The following is a 19,459-nucleotide window of genomic DNA, read 5'->3' as shown; positions in this document are numbered from 1 at the left end:
TGCCTCAGCCCACGGGGCATAGGTGCTAACTCCCTGGGGACTTGGGTGCCTGAACACCCACAAAATTCCCCATGAAGGAGCTAAAGGTAAAGGGACCCCTGACCATTAGGTCCAGTCATGGCTGACTCTGGGGTTGCGGCGCTCATCTTGCTTTATTGGCCAAGGGAACAGGCGTACAGCTTCCAGGTCATGTGACCAGCATGACTAAGCTGCTTCTGGCGAACCAGAGCAGCGCACGAAAACACCGTTTACCTTCCCACCGGAGTGGTACCTATTTATCTACTTGCACTTTGACGTGCTTTCGAATTCCTAGGTTGGCAGGAGATGAAGGGGCTAGGCATCCACAAATTTTGGTGCAAGGGCCATGCACACTGCATGGCACCCACGGCCCTGGGCACCCACGGTCGCAGGGCCTAGTTGGCACTCTTGCTATGGGGGAACGAAGGCACCGATGCCTGGCCATATAAGCAGCTCAGCTATCGCTGCTCACTTCCTCCAAGGGCGCCTGGCTTGCTGGGGTGGTGGGGAGGGAGATCATGTGCCCTGCATTACCCCTCCCTTCCTCTCTCCTTGGCATGGGCATAGCCAAGGGGGGGGCAAAGAGGGGCAGCTGCCCCCATCAAGTAAAACAATAGAAATACTTAACCGACCAATCACAGCGGTTTTGCCCCCCCACAAAGTCCTGACGACCCCCCCAACAAAAATCCTGGTGACACCCCTACTCCCTGGGTGTCCTCACGGTGCCTTTGCAGCCTGGGAGCTGGTGAACACTGTGGAGGGGATCCCATTAACCAGTGGCGTAGCGTGGGTTGTCAGCACCCGGGGCAAGGCAAGTAATTTGCGCTCCCTAACCCGTGGATTTGCGCCCCCTAACCCTAACCCCCAGATGTTGCGCCCAGTGTGGCCGGGGCCCCCTGCACCCCCCACGCTACGCCACTGCCATTAACAGTGCACCCCTTTTTGAAGCATGACATTTAGACCAGGAATACACATGCAAAATAGATTTACACAAGCCATGTTTAATCACAAGCCATGTTTCTAACTTACAATACTCAAGGCGGTTTACAAGCTGAAGAAAGAAAAAATGTACATCTTATAACAATCTAATGCAATACAAAAATGTGATATTAAAACATAACTTTAAAATAGGCAACCTACATAAAAAGTAACATTCAACAATCATTAGAATAGTATAAAATAATAATATCAACATATAAAAGTTAAACAGAAATCCACTCAACAGTTATAGTAAACAATATCTAAACCATAATCAATAAAACAATGGCAAGCCACAGTATATAAAACAATACAATACAATAGCTGGAGGACTAAAGCAGGAGTACTATTCCTAACAAAAACACATTTCGAAAGCTTTCATTCTCCTAAGAGCTAATGATAGCAAAACACTGGAGACAGGTAAACTGTAATTTAAGGGAAGAGTGGTGCGGACAACTTTGAATGGTTGCCTTAATTGCAGGGTCAGCAAAGTGAGGCCTTGGGCAGCTGGATCCACAGAGACAACAGATCTGGGCTGTAAGGAATTTATCTCCCACTGCCTCAGTTATTGCTACAACCATAGAGACATCCACACAGTCTGTGGCACATTCAATGGAGGCTAAATCCACCTGCTCTATGGAAGCACCTCACCCCCGCCCCCACGCCATTGGCCTTTTGGCCAAGAGGTGCTGCTGGTCTTTTCCTACCATTATTCCCAATGTTGTTGTTGTTGTTGTTGTTGTTGTTGTTGTTGTTGTTGTTGTTGTTGTTGTTGTTATTATTATTATTATTATTATTATTATTATTTTATTTATACCCCACCCATCTGGCTGGGTTTCCCCAGCCACATTGGGCAGCTTCCAACAAAACACTAAAATACAGTAACCTATTAAACATTAAAAGCTTCCCTAAACAGGGCTGCCTTCAGGTGTCTTCTAAAAGTTTGGTAGTTATTTTTCTCTTTGACATCTGGTGGGAGGGCTTTCCACAGGGCGGGTGCCACTACTGAGAAGGCCCTCTGCCTCATTCCCTGTAACTTGGCTTCTTGAAGCGAGGGAACCACCAGAAGGCCCTCAGAACTGGACCTCAGTGTCTGGGCAGAACAATGGAGGTCGAGACGCTCCTTCAGGTACACTGGACCGCAGCCGAGTATAACTGTACCGCCCTTTATTCCTGGTGTAGATCTTCAGTCACACCTTCTTCCCTGGTGGTGGTAGGGCCAACCTCAGGTGCCAAAATGTATTGGGCCAGCCCTGCCTCAATGGCCAAAATAACTTAACAAATGAGATAATGAGCCCGGCTTCGGCTGGGGAGGGCAGGATATAAATAAAAAAATATTATTATTATTATAAAGGAAAGGTCCATTTTTTTAAAAGACCCTTTTCAGGAGAAGTGTTTTATAGCAAACAAAGTTGGATTTTGGGGTGTCAGCTTGTATTCCCAGTTTCAGTTATTTCTCAGTCGGGGGTTATAAAACTTACATACGCTCAACCATGTTGCCAAAGAGATCAGCTAGCTTGGAGAACTTGGAACATACCCTAGGAAGGAAGGAACACACCTGAAGGAATCGGTGACAAAATTTGCAAAGGGAAATGCCTGAAATCAGAACTTTTCAGAGACTTTACATTGTAACACTAACATTCGCAAGATTGCTCGAAACGATTGCGCGCCAAAACGTTTTCTTTTGTAGTATTTGGGAAAGGTAGTCAAAGATCGTTGCAATACTTGTGATTGCAATTTAAAGTAAGTGGAGAGCTTTCCAGTTTCGTGATTGTCGTCTCTCTCCCCCCCCCCCCAGGATACCTGCTTTTAGAAATTGAAGTTAAGCCATTTTGGGGGGTTAAGTTCATGTGCGTGCAAAAAGTTACCCTGGACTAGGGCGCAGCCACGAAATTAAAAGACGCCTGCTTCTTGGGAGAAAAGCAATGACAAACCTAGACAGCATCTTAAAAAGCAGAGACATCACATTGCCAACAAAGGTCCGTATAGTTAAAGCTATGGTTTTCCCTGTAGTGATGTATGGAAGTGAGAGCTGGACCATAAAGAAGGCTGATTGCCGAAGAATCGATGCTTTTGAATTATGGTGCTGGAGGAGACTCTTGAGAGTCCCATGGACTGCAAGAAGATCAAACCGATCCATTCTTAAGGAAATCAGCCCTGAGTGCTCACTGGAAGGACAGATCCTGAAGCTGAGGCTCCAGTACTTTGGCCACCTCATGAGAAGAGAAGACTCCCTGGAAAAGACCCTGATGCTGGGAAAGATTGAGGGCACAAGGAGAAAGGGACGACAGAGGACGAGATGGTTGGACAGTGTTCTCAAAGCTACCAGCATGAGTTTCACCAAACTGTGGGAGGCAGTGGAAGACAGGCGTGCCTGGCGTGCTCTGGTCCATGGGGTCACGAAGAGTCGGACACGACTAAACGACTGAACAACAACAACAGGATACCTGATTTTAGCCATTTTTTTGGGGGGGGGGGAGAGAGAAGTTCGTGTGCATGCAAATAGGTCTCCTGGACTGGGGCGCAAAATAGCGTGGGACCAGCACTGGGAACGTCACCCCCCCCCCCATCGCTAACCCGGCATCAGCGGCTGGCTTCCCGCCTTGCATGCACTTTGCAGGAAAGGCGCAGCGGTATCTTGCAGCAGCTGAATTGGGACCCCTTCGGGGCAGCACCGCCGACCGCGCAGGTCCTAAGGAACCCCAGATTTCGCCGCTCGCTCCCTCGCTCGCCTCTGATGCGCCGCGAACCAGCCGCCTCGTTCAGGGAGGAGTTTGAGGGCGAGGCCCCGCCCTCTCCCGCTGATTGGGCAGCTTGCGAAGTCGACGTCACGCGGAGAGGTTTCAAGATGGCGCTGCCCGGTAAGGGAGGTCAGTTGTGGGTGAGGGGCTTCTGGGTAGGGCGGTGGCTCCGGGGAAGGAGAAAGCTGGAAGCTCCGAATACTTGACAGCCGTGGCGGTTATTCCCCATAGATTATGTCCTACCATGTCATTACCGGGTTGTTGGGGTTCGTTTTTTTAAAAGTAATGTGTGAATGTCAAACACGTGTTTGTGATCACGTGTGTTGCAGCGGCTTCGAATCCCCCTCGTATGTGGCAGCCCTCCCGTAGAAACTGACCTCAAGTCTCAATAGCCCGATTTTTATAGTGAGAATAGTGGTCGATTGCCTTGCACAAGTGAAGACCAGCCTTTCCAAACCTTGGGGTCCTCAAAGTGGCTTTGGGCTACCGACTCGCATCACCCCCAGATAGCAGGATAGTCAGGGATGGTGGGAGGTGTCATCCGACCACACGTGGGGAACCCAAAGTTATGGGACGCTGAGTTTAGGCTGACCTGTAAATGGAAGGGTAATGATAACGGTAGGAGCTATTTAACTGTCTTTGAATATGCCTGCGGTTGCTTCCTCATATTATCTAACTTGGCCTGTGAATGCCCTATGGCTCCTCTCAGGAGGTACGGGGAGGTAGGAAGGTAAATAAATAAATGTTTGCCCCAGTTAGCTTTGAATGTGTATAGTACACTAATGAATTCCAGCTGTCTTCTAGCAAGAAGAAAAACAATCTCTCAAAGGACCTGTTGATGGCATTTTACCATTGTAATTAACTTATGGTCTGTGTGTGTGGTTTGGGAGCTGCATGGCCAGGGAAAAAACAACGGTGTCCAGGGTTGTAAAGACTGCAGAGAGAATAATTGGGTGCACTCTTCCCACCTTGGATCAAATCTGTGCTTCCAGGTGCCATAAGAAAGCTGCAGAGATAGTGCGCACCCCGGAAATGATCTCTTTCAGCTTCTGCCTTCTGGAAGAAGGTACAGGGTTATAAAGACCAGGACTAGCCGCCTGAGAAACAGTTTCTACACAAATGCAATTCTGGCTTTAAACGCAGTACTGTATAAGGAGTCTCTGTAGGAGTATATTGTATTTTAAAATGGGGTTTCAGAGTTTTTAGGGGTTTTTGAATGTCTTATGTAGATTTTCAATTTCATTGTTCTGTATGGGGCAATGACAATAAAGATATCGTATCATATCGTAAGGTGCCTAACATATCAAGCTACCTACACTTGACATGTTTAAAGAGGGATGCATATCAGATGGGAAAGTTTTGTACATGTTGGGCCTGGCATGCTGGCATAACAAAATGTAGTCTAGCTCTGTAGCTGTGGTAATTGAGAGTAAAAGAAAGTTCATATCCCAGTAACTTTCTTATCCTACGGTCTCTGACACTGAGCAGATTTCTGTCCTTCCCAAACTCTGTGTTTCAGGTGTAGCTGATGGACGTGGGCTGTAGCCTTTTGCCAGAATTAGCATTTTGCTGTATTTTGCTGCTCAGTTCTGGAAACACAGGCTGCCGCCATGAACTGCTTGTGGACGTTACTGCTGGCCCAGAAGCTCTCTGCTGGAAGGGGCACTTTGCTGATGAAGGCTGCTTCTAAGAGGGATCTCCAACAGCTTCTGAGAAGCGACTGTCTCCAGGTAAAAGTGTATCTAAGCAGTTCCCTTTTGCCTTCTTGAAGGTATACTTCAGATTCACAGAAATCTGTGCCACTTCCTAGGTTCTGGGTTAATTTGTTTGGGGTCTGATGCCTGTCATTCTGTGAAGTTTCCCGACTCATAATTCTTTGGACTTATCCACACTTCCCTTTTGTCCACACTTTCTAGACACAGGCCTGCACTTTTAAGCTCAGTTTCTGAGTGCTCTTTTTTCTGCCCTGGAGGTTTCCCCACTAAAACCCGCTCTTTAAAGCTGAAGCACAACAAACAGCAATTCAGGTTTACTTTGGATTGCTGTTTGCTCTGATTCAGTGGTAAAGAGTGGGTTTTCACAGGGAGGGAAAAAAAAGAGCAAAAAAACAACAACCAACCCCCCCCCCAAACAAGGCACTCAGACATTGAAACTTTAAAGTGTGAATTGTGCCTGGAAAGCAGGGTGGATAAAAATAAATGATTTTAAAAAACAAATAAATAAATCAGATTTATTTTTTTTTAATTTAAATTGGATTTTTAAAATAAAATGCTTTTGGAAGGAAAATCTTTCTAAATATAGTTTTCTATTTAAGTTACATTATAGTCCAAAGGCAATTCATCAGGAAATAAGGATTTTAAAAAAGTTTTTCACGTGTGCTAAAACTCTAAGGTTGTTTTTTTAAAAAAATAATTTAACCACATCAGTTAACAAACATGGATACATACGCTATTTAACTGTTTTAGTTAAATAAATGGTTTAAATTGTTATTAAGGAAATGATTATTTTTCTCCTTCCAATAAAATACAGCTGAAAAGTTGTCCAAATATAGACAGTTATTAAACCTCAGAATAATTTCATAATTATATGTCTATGTATTTCTAATTGTATAACCAAATCAATAATTTTTGATATAACTGTAAAAACTACTCTGAAAAGAATGAGTCTTCCTGTTAAAAAAAAAGAAGATTTCAATCAAATCTTACTGACTAGTGATTTAAAACGATTTGGTTTAAATCAAATCCACTCTGCTAGAAAGCATGGAGGAAAGGTAAGTGTGGCTAAGCCCTTTGTTTGTTTCTCTTTCTTAGAACAGGTTGGGTACTGTGAGGAGCATCCAGGTAAGCCCAGCACTTTGCACTACCACCCCTTCAAAGGGCGATGGAGACAATGACAAAGAATCCACCCAACGAGCCTTGGTGACTGTTGAAGATATCTTTGAGAGCACCACTGAAACTGCAAAGACTAAAGCCACGTTTCAGGAAGCTGTGGACATCTTCTGCAAGCGGGACATTCGCCACAGGGGGCACGTGGAATTCATCTATGCAGCGCTGAAGAAGATGCCAGAGTATGGGGTAGAGAAGGACATTAATGTCTACAACAAAATCTTGGATGTCTTCCCCAAGGAAGTATTTGTGCCTCGCAATTTCATCCAGAGGATGTTCAATCACTACCCTCGACAACAGGAGTGTGGTGTCCAGGTGCTTGAGCAGATGGAGACTTATGGTAGGCATGCAAGAGCGTCAGTAGTTTCCAAGGGGTGTGTTAATAATAATGTACTTGTTGTTTAGTCATTTAGTCGTGTCTGACTCTTTGTGACCCCATGGACCAGAGCACGCCAGGCCCTCCTGTCTTCCACTGCCTCCCGCAGTTTGGTCAAACTCATGCTGGTAGCTTCGAGAACACTGTCCAACCATCTCGTCCTCTGTCGTCCCCTTCTCCTTGTGCCCTCCATCTTTCTCAACATCAGGGTCTTTTCCAGGGAGTCTTCTCTTCTCATGAGGTGGCCAAAGTATTGGAACCTCAGCTCCAGGATCTGTCCTTCCAGTGAGCACTCAGGGCTAATTTCCTTAAGAATGGATAGGTTTGATCTTCTTGCAGTCCATGGGACTCTCAAGAGTGTCCTCCAGCACCATAATTCAAAAGCATCCATTCTTTGGCGATCGGCCTTCTTAATGGACCAGCTCTCACTTCCATACATCACTACTCGGAAAACCATAGCTTTAACTATACGGACCTATTATTATTATTTATTATTTATACCCCGCCCATCTGGCTGAGTTTCCCCAGCCACTCTGGGCGGCTCCCAATTGAGTGTTAAAAACAATGCAGCATTAAATATTAAAAACTTCCCTAAACAGGGCTGCCTTCAGATGTCTTTTAAAGATAGAATAGCTGTTTGTGATGTGATCAGCGTTTGAGACAGACCCCTATGAGTTAGCTGAAGAACTTGGCAATAGTTTTGTGTTGCAGGAATCTCAAATATTGTCAACACATTGTAGGAAGGGAGCTATTAGTGAAGGGATATACATTTTAAGTTATGTATACATTCTGTATTTATGATGAATAATCATGCACATCTCAAAGCTATCTTTTACTAGTCCTATAAAAGAAACAGTTATCTCCTCATCTAGTTTCTTCTTGTTACTCCTGACAATTATTGGTTAGCAAATCAGTATTATTTTTGGTAGTACTTGGAATTTATTTATTTCTGTTTGATACTCTGAATGACTTTGAGGGGTTAATAGTGGGGAAATGGGATACAAATGGAAAAGTTAGGGATAGTGAGGACATTTAAGTCCCTTAAATAATGAAAGCATGGACCTTTCCAAAATGCCGCATAGGTTTTCTAAATAATCAGCAGAGCCTGCTGAACTAGTGTCAAACACTGCCATCCGAACAAACATAGCTGGAGAACTTAGCAGAGAGATTTTCCTTCACTTGAAGGAGTCCCGTCTTTTTACTTTGGAGGGATTGTGGACAACATAGTGTGATGCTATGGGAACCACACATGGCCCAGTGGGTCTACTCTGAGTAGATAATTTATTACGGTCAAAGACCAGCTCACATAACATAACACAATAAAAACAGCGTTCATAAAGATAAAATATACAATCGGAGCAGATTGCAGCAATAGCTCATGAGTTAAAATTATACATACACCCGTACACCTGAGATCTGGGCTACCATAAAAAATTGATCCTGAGGTGCCCCAAAGGGCAACTTCAGCATTTCCCTAGTAGGCTATTTTATTCCAGAGGATGATCTGTGCCTACAAATCTGGGCACAGAATCTGGCTACCAGCCAGATCGTCTTATGATCTTTGCCTAAGAGGAGAGAATTAAGTTTAGACTTGTCCGAAAGATCGGCGAGCCTCTTCAGCAAAGGATCAATGGTGTCTCTAAGAATCTCAACATAAAAAGGACAGCTAAAAAATATATATGTTCCAGGCTTCCTATTTCCCCTAATGGGCAGGTGCAAAGTCTCCATAGCCCAGTGTAATTCTTTATGCTGTTAATGTGTGGAACTGGAACATTATGGGGCGAGACTGGTGGGGACGTGGCGCTTGTGTCTCATAGCATTGTCAGCATTTTTCCATCTCCGCCAAGCTAAGCAGTTGGCTCCTTACCTCTCTCGCCCTGACCTAGCCATTGTGATCCACGCAATGGTCACCTCCAGACTGGATTATTGTAACTCGCGCTACGTGGGGCTGCCCTTGAGACTTACGGGGTCTTCGCTGCAAGATCACATTCACCCGGTGCTATACCAGCTGCACTGGCTCCCGGTGGAGTACAGGATCAGGTTTAAGGTGCTGGTTTTAACCTTTAAAGCCCTATACGGCCTAGGACCCTCGTACCTACGGGACCGCCTCTCCTGGTATGCCCCACAGAGGAACTTACGATCTTCAAATAAAAACATCTTGAAGGTCCCAGGCCACAGAGAAGTTAGGCTGGCCTCAACTAGAGCCAGGGCTTTTTCGGCCGTGGCTCCGATCTGGTGGAACACTCTGTCACAAGAGACCAGGGCCCTGTGGGACTTGACATCTTTCCGCAGGGCCTGCAAGACAGAACTGTTCCACCAGGCCTTTGGCCAGGGCACAGTCTGACTCCCTCCCTCGGCAATCTTCGCAGAGCTCTGGCCCAATGGTTGCCAGTGGCTTGAATTAATTAATTTTATAATGAATGATTTTAGAGTGTTGTTTGTGCTGTACTGTTTTACTGTTGTTAGCCGCTGTGAGCCCGGCTTCGGCTGGGGAGGGCGGGATATAAATAAAATTTATTATTTATTATTATTATTATTATAGTGAGCTCTGAAGGACCAAGCAGTATAGAGCATGTGCCCTTAAGTTGCAGCTTCACCAATTAAAATGGTCCCCCGCTGAATCGCTAAGTACAGCCTCCAGTCTGGGGTCCAGCCACTTGGAGTCATATTTCGTGAGTGGGGAAAGGAGTTCCTGCCACACTTATCCCAGGCTTGTCATTCCTCTTGCTCTGAAGGTATCATGCCGAACAAGGAGACGAAGCTTCTGCTCCTCCGGATCTTTGGGGACAAGAGCCACCCGGTGAGGAAATACCAGAGGATCATGTACTGGTTTCCTAAATTCAAGCACGTCAACCCTCACCCAGTTCCAGATCCTCTGCCCAAGGACCCTGTAGACCTGGCAAGGCTGGGCCTGCAGAGAATTGCAGCTGACTTGGATGGCAAGGTTACCGTATATCAGGTAGGTTGAGGCACTCTGAGATCCTGGCAGTGCAAGAGACCCTCTGCTCTGCAGCCTGAAATGATGATAGCATTGCGAGGGAAGAACGGAAAGCTGTATCAGCTCATCTCATTCCAGCACTGGGGCCTTTGGATGAGGTGTCCCTAAAATTGTGTGCCAGTGCTTCCGAATTTTGTAATAGGAAAACACAGAATCTTGCGAGTAGGGATCTTGGCATTTTGTAATACAGTGGTGCCCCGCAAGACGAATGCCTCGCAAGACGGAAAACCCGCAAGACGAAAGGGTTTTCCGTTTTCAGAGGTGCTTCGCAGGACGAATTTCTCTATGGGCTTGCTTCGCAAGACGAAAATGTCTTGCGATTCTTGAGGTTTTTTTCGCTCCCCAACCCCTTTTTCTAAAGCGCTAAGCTAATAATAGCCTTTTAGCAGCTAATCCGCTAATCCCTTAAGCCTTTAAGGTAAAGGTACCCCTGCCCGTTCGGGCCAGTCTTGACAGACTCTAGAGTTGTGCGCCCATCTCACTCAAAGAGGCCGGGGGCCAGCGCTGTCCGAAGACACTTCCGGGTCACGTGGCCAGCGTGACATCGCTGCTCTGGCGAGCCAGAGCCGCACACGGAAACGCCGTTTACCTTCCCGCTAGTAAGCGGTCCCTATTTATCTATTTGCACCCAGGGGTGCTTTCGAACTGCTAGGTTGGCAGGCGCTGGGACCGAACAGCGGGAGCGCACCCCGCCGTGGGGATTCGAACCGCCGACCTTTCGATCGGCAAGCCCTAGGCACTGAGGCTTTAACCCACAGCGCCACCCGCGTATTAAGCCTTTAATAGCCGTTAATAGCCCTTAAACTGCTAATAGCGCTAATCCGCTAATGGGCTTGCTTTGCAAGACGAAAAAACCGCAAGACGAAGAGACTCACGGAACGGATTCTTTTCGTCTTGCGAGGCACCACTGTTACTACATCCCCATCTCTTTCTGTGTAGATGGATTCCTTAAACTCAGGCAGACCTTTGGCATTTGTGGTCTACCAGGCTAATAGTGCAGGTCCAGCCCTTTGGGCACTAAATTTGAAAAAAAAATATTCAGGAAGCATTTGCAAAAAGTATCTTGGCGAAGGAGTCTATGGCTTGTTTCTCCCTCCTGGGGAAAAAATATGCTGTGTGTTTGCATCACATTGAAACCAGTGAGACTTGAACACGTTATTTCAAGAGGGTTGGTTAGGCTTTCTCTAGTTGACACCTTTTATTTGAAGCACGTTCCTCTTAATGTTTTGCAGAGATTCCCAAAGGAGTTTTGTGAGAATCTTTGTGGTTTCGTTTTTTAAAAAAAGTTTCTTGTCAGTCTGCTTACAAAGGGGTAAGGAAAGCCATTCAGCCAGTATTCCTCTTCCCCTGGTTTCTTAGTAAGAAATAAACCTGCTCCATTCAATGAGTGTCAAGAAACTGAAGTCTTAGGCACTGATTTTTTTAAAAAAAATGTTAAATTTAATTATATATCTCTGTATTTTATTCTGTGAACCACCCTGGGATCTCTTGATGTATATAAATTAAATTAATATTTTATTTTATTTTTAAACACATTGGATGACTTGTATTTTTAGGTTTTCCTGTTTCGTACTGACTTGGAAGCCTCACTATAGTGTATGCTTAACCCACTCTTCTGATATTTCCACGTCCCTAACCACAAAATGCCTGGCTGTATTTCTGATGGATAGGCGGTGGAATTCCCACCCTCCTCTTCACTGCAGAATTAGAAGTTTTAAAAATGTCTCTGTTAATTTAGAGCTCGTAAACTTGGGGTTTGGCTGTTAAACACTTAATTTGTTAGAGCAGTGAGGACAGACTGTTTCGTATAATTCCTGGTTTGGGGAGGGTTCTTGGCTGGGGGAGGAAATAGCCAATTAATAATAAAGCTATCTTAATGTTTTCAGCTGCCTCATTCGGAGATTTTGGACTCTGGAAAAACAATTGACCACCCGCATATTGTAGGTACTTAACCCCTTTGCATTATTCCTTTATGTTGAGTGGATAATCACTGTGTTCTGGAGCTGAAGGGAGCATGCAAGCTATAAAGGAGGCAGAAATGGATGCACTCATAGGGCTATGGTATGCTTCAGTTGAACAGGGTTGTGAAGAGCAGGTGTTTCTGGTGTGAATTATGCTACCTTAATATTTAACTCAGAATTGAACAAAGGGTGGACCAGCCAAAGTGTTGCCCGTTGTCTTCATACAGACCCTCACTTGACTCCTTGGGGCTGTGTGATATCCTTTTATGCACTGAGTGACTTCTGTATCTTGAAGGGCATGAAATTCCAAAGCTTGGGAGGGTAATCAATCAACTTTAGAATCATCATCGTTTATTTCATTTCTATATCACTTTATAGTTTTTTTAAAAATCTCAGAGCAGTTTGCAACCTACAAATAAAAAAATCCAGAATAAAACATTACTGAAGAAAGTCAAGTGCACATTCAAAGCAACATAATTTAACAGGAGACTAAAATATTATCTAAAAGATTTCAAAATAAAACATTACAAAAGAGGTCAGCTGCAGAATGCACATTTAATGCTGCAAAGTTAGCAATAAATTTTATCTTAAACATTTCAAAAGAAAACATTATCAAAAGAAATCAGATATAAAATGCACATTTAAAACAGCATAATTAGCAAGAGAATAAAGTATAGTGGTACCTCGCAAGACAAATGCCTCGCAAGATGAAAAACTCGCAAGACGAAAGAGTTTTTTGTTTTTTGAGTTGCTTCGCAAGACGGATTTCCCTATGGGCTTGCTTCGCAAGACGAAAACGTCTTGCGCCTTTTTTTTAAAACCGCCAATGCATTCCTATGGGAAACCGTCAATACACAGTGGTGCTTCGCAAGACGAAAAAATTCACAAGACGAAAAAACTCGCAGAACGAATTAATTTCGTCTTGCGAGGCACCACTGTATTATAAGCATAGAACATAGCTGCTGCTGCTGCTGCTGCTGTTGCTGCCATTCCTGCCAGTGGAGGTTGATGGGGTCTGTGGAAGCTGAGGCTCAATGATCTGAGAGACCGTCAAAAGGGTCTCTGGCCTCTTCAGCAACCTCAGCTTTTGTAGTTGGAGTCAGAGCCACATCCTCCCAGACCAGGTGGGAAAAGGCCAGCAAGGCAGGGAGCAGGCATTCCAAGTCTCACAGCCAAGATGGTCATCATAGAATATTATCGTCATTTACATGCATCCCATGTCTCCACTTCTTACTGCTATGACATTAGACAACTTAACACTTGGGGAAATCCTTTTAAGCTTTCTAGCCATCTCAGCGACTTCTCTTCTCCCACTGAACTAGGAACAAAAACCCAAGTGAATACAACATTTTGTGTGATGGCAAAAGTGCTGTCTGTTTTTTAAATTAGTTTTTATTGGGGGGTTTTGTGTTACAAAGCAAACAGATAAACTGGGACCAGTGCCTCTGTTGTCTCCACTTTCAATTCATAGCTTTTTTCGCAGTTCGTTTACGTTTGGTGTGAGACATTTTTGTCATAGACGGTTGGGGGGGGGAGAGATGGGGGTATTGTTCTTTCATTCTATTGCAAAAATGCTGTGTTAAGGAGGAAAAAAAGTAAGTTTACAAAATTTCTTCAAACTACAATACTTCGCCTACCAGAATACTTTAGTAACAGTAAGCATGGTAAAGAACCCCAAAGGGAGGGATGGTCCCAGCGTTTGGTTAATGGTGGAAACAGTGGCGTAGCGTGGGTTGTCAGCACCCGGGGCAAGGCAAGTAATTTGCGCCCCCTAACCCGCGGCAAGGCAAGTAATTTGCGCCCCCCCCCGCTGCACTGTCCCTCCCCCAGATAGTCCCTCGCTCTCTCTCCGCACCGCACCGCACGCCTGGCACCCTCCCCTCCACAGTGGGCGGCGACCCGGCGGCTCGGATCGGATTCGCACAGCCAGCACTGCAGTGAGAGAGAGTGAGTGAGCCAGGTAGGGGCAGAGAGCTGCGAGTGTGAGCGCCCCCCCCCCAGATGTTGCGCCCGGTGCGGCCGGCCCCCCCTGCACCCCCCACGCTACGCCACTGGGTGGAAATAGTTTTAAGAGTCCTGGGTCTAGAAATCCCACCCTTTGACCTGTAGGAGTCCTGCCTAAGTTCCTTGGCTTCTGCTTCCATCTCCCTGCTTTCCATTCTTCATCAGAAACCAAAAAAAAAAAAGCCATGCAGTGATTCTTTGCTATTGTTTAGTTCATAACAGATGTGCATATCAGATCCACCTTTCCCTTCAGTGAAACCATGTCCTTTTCAAGCATTATTTTTGATATGACTGTGATACCTAACCATTGGTTTACAACCTTTTCCTTTATCTATACTTTTCCCCTTTTAGGAATTCAGAGCCCTGACCAGCAATCACTCCTGGCTCACCACAATACAGACAGGCCTGTTTTTGTTGAAGGCCCCTTCCGCTTGTGGCTGAAGGAGACATGTGTTTATTACTATGTGCTCAGGGCAGAGCTGTTGCCTCGAGAAGAAAGGGTAAATGGCCTAGCCTTTCTCCCAACTCCCCTTTGAAGGCCTGTTGGAGGACCTGTAAGATCACTATGCTGAAGTGCTTCAGCAGAAAAGGAACTTGCCTTGGGAAAACTGAGAATTGGGATAGTATTGTTTGTATTTTATTTCTTGGGGAGAGATGGTGATATGTCTGTGGGTTGGGGAGGTTGGTGATTCAGAGCATTTAAAATAGATAATATATTCCCAGTGCTTTAGACTTTTCTGCAGCTTAGAAAGGATTTAAGAAATGGTTGTAATCTCACGTGAGGCATCTTTAAAGGAAATTGGGTATTGGGTGCTTTTTGCTGAATTTAAGGAACCAGACAAGATAGTCGGTGGGACTTTTCAGAAATTGAACACATTAAACAAATACTGTATTATTAAGTCTAGTCCTGTTTAATCAGCCACCTCTACATTTGTGTTCACTGCATGGTAGAATGTGCATTGAATATGCACTGGAGCAAGCACAGCCCACAGTGTTAGTGCAGATGGCAGCAGGAAGGAACAGAAAGCTGGACATTCAGAGAAATCTTGGCTGTGTGGGGAAAGGAGGGTTTCCACTTGCAGGAGCAGAAGAGGAACAAGGAGCCTGACTTTGCAAACTTAGTTTAATGAGGGAAAGTCTTGTGATCTAGAGAAAGCAAATGGGGAGTTGCTGTTTGCTTAATGCAGGAAGATTCCCTCCCCTCCTAATACAGAATACTGGGAGAGCATATTTGAGGAATTAGACAAGCTTCAGCAAGGACAGTTCAAGCACTGCCAGTCAGTAAGGTTTGGGCTGGGCAAGTTGACCATTGGAAGTGAATGAGAAAGAAACACATCACTCTTAACTGTGCTGTAGTATCCTCAGAAGCATCTGCTGTGCATGGATATGGTATACACAAGTAGGCCTGATCCTGCTCTTCTAGGAAATATGTCTTGTTGGGGTGTGGGTGCTAATTCGAAGCGCCAGGGCTAGTGTTAATTATAATAATAATAATAATAAATTTTATTTATATCCCGCCCTCCCCAGCCGAAGCCGGGCTCAGGGCGGCTAACAACAATAAAACAGTACAAAAGTACAGCACAAACAACACTCTAAATCATTCATTATAAAATTAATTAATTCAAGCCACTGGCAACCATTGGGCCAGAGCTCTGCGAAGATTGCCGAGGGAGGGAGTCAGGCTGTGCCCTGGCCAAAGGCCTGGTGGAACAGTTCTGTCTTGCAGGCCTTGCGGAAATATGTCAAGTCCCTCTGTCTCTTGTGACAGAGTGTTCCACCAGATAGTGTTCTTTGCAGCTAGGTCATTTTGTTGGCTATGAAACTAATACAGTCTCTCTCCCCCTGCTTCCTTTCACAAAAGGAAGAAGTGATTGACCCAGAAAGGAATTTCTACTACCCTATGCACCTGGATATTGATCTGGAACGGGATCTTTGGGATGATTACGAATTTGACATAGATGAAGGTAGTTGCCGTTCATGTCGTTTTTGTGGGTATTATTTTTTTTAATCATTAATGTGGTAGAAGCGCTTCAGGGTAACAGGAGACAATATGGGCCATTCCATAAGAATTTGCCCTGCTGGATCAGACCAGAAGTGACTTAATGAGATGCTTACTGGAAGCCTGCAAGCGGGGCTCATACTTGTGAGTCCTTGCAACTGGTATTCAGTGTCATACTACCTGCCAACACCATCACAGCTAGCCGTGCTTTGCACAAATTTGTCTAATGGGCACCTTTAGCTTATGTCGCTGACATTTTCTTTTTTCTTTTTTTCCAAATTTTTAAATTGATTTTCAAAATTTCAAAACAGACATACATACATCCTGTTTAAATCTTGGTAACATTATTAAGTGACTTCCTCAAATCCCCTTGGTTGAATTTCATTGTATATCATTATAACAGTTTCCCAAAATCTATTTTCTCAAAAAATTAACTTGATCACTTAACATCTTTGATTCTTTCTAATTTAACTTTAAACATCTTAAATCTTATCCTTACATATTTGAATCCTAAGCCTATCTATTATTTGCAAGCTTTTCCAATTAAATTATCTTAACATATTTAGCTAAATAGTCTTTAAATTTCATCCATTCTTCCTGATACTCTTCCTCCTTCTGGCCGCGGACTCTTCCAGTCAGGTCAGCCAGCTCCAAAAAGTCCATCATCTTCATCTGCCAATCTTCCATATGCTGCCAACATTTTCTGAGATTGTCTTGGAACATGGTGTGGATTGGGAGGTGGTGGACTTGAAAACAGGAGCTATTGCTAGCCGTGCAAATTCCTCCCTTTTGTATTCTGTTGAAGTTGCTCAACTGCTCATCTTATGTTGGCTCTGATGAAAACATGGGGTCAAATTCTGCACAGACTCCCATGCATGTGGCACTGCAGGAGGCTACAGTCTCGTTACAGTCTTTGATTGGGCAGGGCTATAATTAATTTGGCAGTCAGCGACCAGCAAGTACCTCGAGATACAGTGGTACCTCGGGTTAAGTACCTAATTCATTCTAGAGGTCCGTTCTTAACTTGAAACTGTTCTTAACCTGAAGCACCACTTTAGCTAATGGGGCCTCCTGCCGCTGCTGTGCCGCCAGAGCAAGATTTCTGTTCTTATCCTGAAGCAAAGTTCTTAACCTGAAGCACTGTTTCTGGGTTAGCGGAGTCTGTAACCTGAAGCATACGTAACCTGAAGCGTATGTAACCCGAGGTACCACTGTATAAGGAATAAGAAAACTGCCAAAGAAATGTGGGACAGTCTTGCAGCAGTATATATTAGAAAAGAGTCGGCGTCTGCATTGACATTTTTCAAGCAGCTGTGCCAGATGAATTTTGCAGCCGGTGGTGACCTGGCAGCACACTTGAGACATCTGGAGGCGATACGTGGCGAATTAATTTGAAGGGTAGGTGCTCAGATAGGAAAGTAACTAAGCCATTTGGGCTGGATAAAGAACAGAGCTAGGGATGTTTGGAGTCTCACGTCTGGTTGTTGAGCAGGGCTTCTCATTCTGCACAATGTATGCAAGATCACTGCTCAGATTCTTTGCTTTCCCTTCTTATTTCTTTTCCTGTTTCAAAATAATGACGCTCTTCTTTGTGCTTTCCCCGTAGTTGAAGAGGGCCCGGTATTTGCCATGTGTATGGCAGGGGCAGGAGACCAGGCCACCTTGGCCAAGTGGATTGTGGGTCTTCAGAAAACAAACCCCGTTTTGTGTCAGACGCCGGTTGTGTTCCGTCTCACCCCTGGGCCCCGGGAGCTACAGTCAGGCACCAACTTGGATGACGATAGTGAAGAGGAGATGGCGGAAGCCCAACGCCTCAACAGAGATCTTTGAGCACATGTTTTTGTTTTCAACAGAGGTCTTTATTGAGTATAACTTCATGCTTGTGCTTTAAATCCCAGGATGCTAGTGCAATCATTCCTACAAATGATCGGAGGAATTTTGGGTTCAGTCTTGATTGCTTGGTGGATTGATGGGCACCTGTTCTTCAACAAAGCATCTCTCCTCTCAGCTACAACACAACATTGAACACCTGTGGACAGAGTCAACACCTTTGCTATAACAGCAGCAGAGGAATGTTGCATCTCCTTTTGGAAAAGTTTTCCCCCAGATAAACTTTCAGATCAAGAGTTGATACCTTTAAAAATCACTGCTGTTCTTTCAATTGTCTGAGAGGCTGCAGCAAACTTCCCTGTGTTCCCTTCTGTGGCATTTTCTTTTTAGAAATCCACTTTCCTTCAGTTCTTTCTGACGGTTTCATAACAGCGTTTTCAGTGACAGAGCCTCCATTCTTTGACTACAATTCTTCACTTCCTTATCACTGCAGCCCTGGCAGTTAGATGAGCTGAGCTTTTCTTCCTCTCATTGACCTGATACTGGAATTGGAAGGTTGGTACTCTATGAGTATTGGTCAGTGGTAAGGATTAAAAGTCTGTGGGTTGTTTTTCCTGATGTGATTCTGCTTTTGTACCTCCCTCCCAGCACCACTGTCTTTGTGTAATATATGCTAGCATTAAAAAAGAAAGTCAAATGTCATGTGTGTGTAGAATTTAATTTAAAGCTTTAATAGAGGCTGGTTATGTTTATTTTATTTTATTATTTCCTAGCACCTCGTGTACACGCGGTCGTGCATGAGTGGAATGTGTGTAAATGCTTGTACAGTTGTACCTTGGAAGTTGAACAGAATCCATTCCGGAAGTCCGTTTGACTTCCAAAACGTTTGGAAAATGTTTCCAAAATGTTTGGAAACCAAAGCACAGCTTCTGATTGGCTGCAGGAAACTTCTGCAGCCAATCGGAAGCCACGCCGGACGTCCAGCTTCTGAAAATCGTTCGAAACCCGAAACACTCACTTCTAGGTTTCAATCGTTCAGGAGCCGATTTGTTCGGGAGCCAAGGCATTCGAGAGCCAAGGTACGACTGTAGTTGTTGGTTGAGCAAGGCTTTTGACCACAAGCAAGTGACCCTAATACAGAGTCACTTCCATTTCAGTTTCAGTTTTCAGAAAACTCCACAATATGGAGTAAGAAGAAGAAGAAGAAGAAGAAGAAGAAGAAGAAGAAGAAGAAGAGTTTGGATTTGATATCCCGCCTTTCACTCCCTTTAAGGAGTCTCAAAGCGGCTAACATTCTCCTTTCCCTTCCTCCCCCACAACAAACACTCTGCGAAGTGAGTGGGGCTGAGAGACTTCAGAGAAGTGTGACTGACCCAAGGTCACCCAGCAGCTGCATGTGGAGGAGTGGGGAAGCAAACCTGGTTCACCAGATTACGAGACTACCGCTCTTAACCACTACACCACACTGGAAGAGACCCTAGGCATCAATGAACAAGAAACCACACAAGTAAAAACCCTGTTGTAAAGCAACAGCTCCAGCCCCAGGAGAGGAAAGGACATTAATTTAATATTCAACTGGATAAAAGTCAGGTGTAGACACTAAGTCATGGCTTTTATATGAGGGACATATACATGGGGACGCAGGTGGCGTGGGTTAAACCACAGAGCC

The 19,459-nt window shown here is 44.8% G+C and overlaps 1 protein-coding gene and 1 long non-coding RNA gene across 9 annotated transcripts in view; one reads left to right on the top strand and one right to left on the bottom strand.

Moving 5' to 3' along the window:
- Window positions 1–3,796: 3,796 nt before the first annotated feature.
- ECSIT (ECSIT signaling integrator) lies at window positions 3,797–18,492 on the top strand. 8 transcript variants are annotated; one of them, XM_083420341.1, is made up of 8 exons: window positions 3,797–3,866; window positions 5,257–5,467; window positions 6,548–6,962; window positions 9,734–9,957; window positions 11,883–11,940; window positions 14,313–14,461; window positions 15,823–15,925; window positions 17,567–18,492. In XM_083420341.1, exons 2-8 carry the CDS (start codon window positions 5,348–5,350, stop codon window positions 17,788–17,790), a joined length of 1,293 nt encoding a protein of 430 aa, XP_083276467.1. In that variant the 5' UTR covers window positions 3,797–3,866; window positions 5,257–5,347; the 3' UTR covers window positions 17,791–18,492. The 8 variants fall into 8 exon arrangements, with proteins under 8 accessions (XP_083276467.1, XP_083276464.1, XP_083276468.1 ...); XM_083420338.1 differs by having other exon boundaries at window positions 5,257–5,475; window positions 6,553–6,962; XM_083420342.1 differs by having other exon boundaries at window positions 3,802–3,857.
- Window positions 16,237–19,459, bottom strand: part of LOC310668005 — an 86,237-nt gene continuing 83,014 nt past the window's right edge. The window contains exon 2 of the long non-coding RNA XR_014506532.1: window positions 16,237–16,923. This is a non-coding gene — a long non-coding RNA (uncharacterized lncRNA). The remainder of the gene's footprint in view (window positions 16,924–19,459) is intronic.

The sequence above is a fragment of the Podarcis tiliguerta genome (assembly GCF_965153285.1).
Source record: "Podarcis tiliguerta genome assembly, chromosome: 17".
Classification (NCBI taxonomy): Eukaryota; Metazoa; Chordata; class Lepidosauria; order Squamata; family Lacertidae; genus Podarcis; species Podarcis tiliguerta.
The sequence above is the reverse complement of the archived record's forward strand: the minus strand, read 5'-3'. Positions and strand labels throughout refer to the sequence as shown.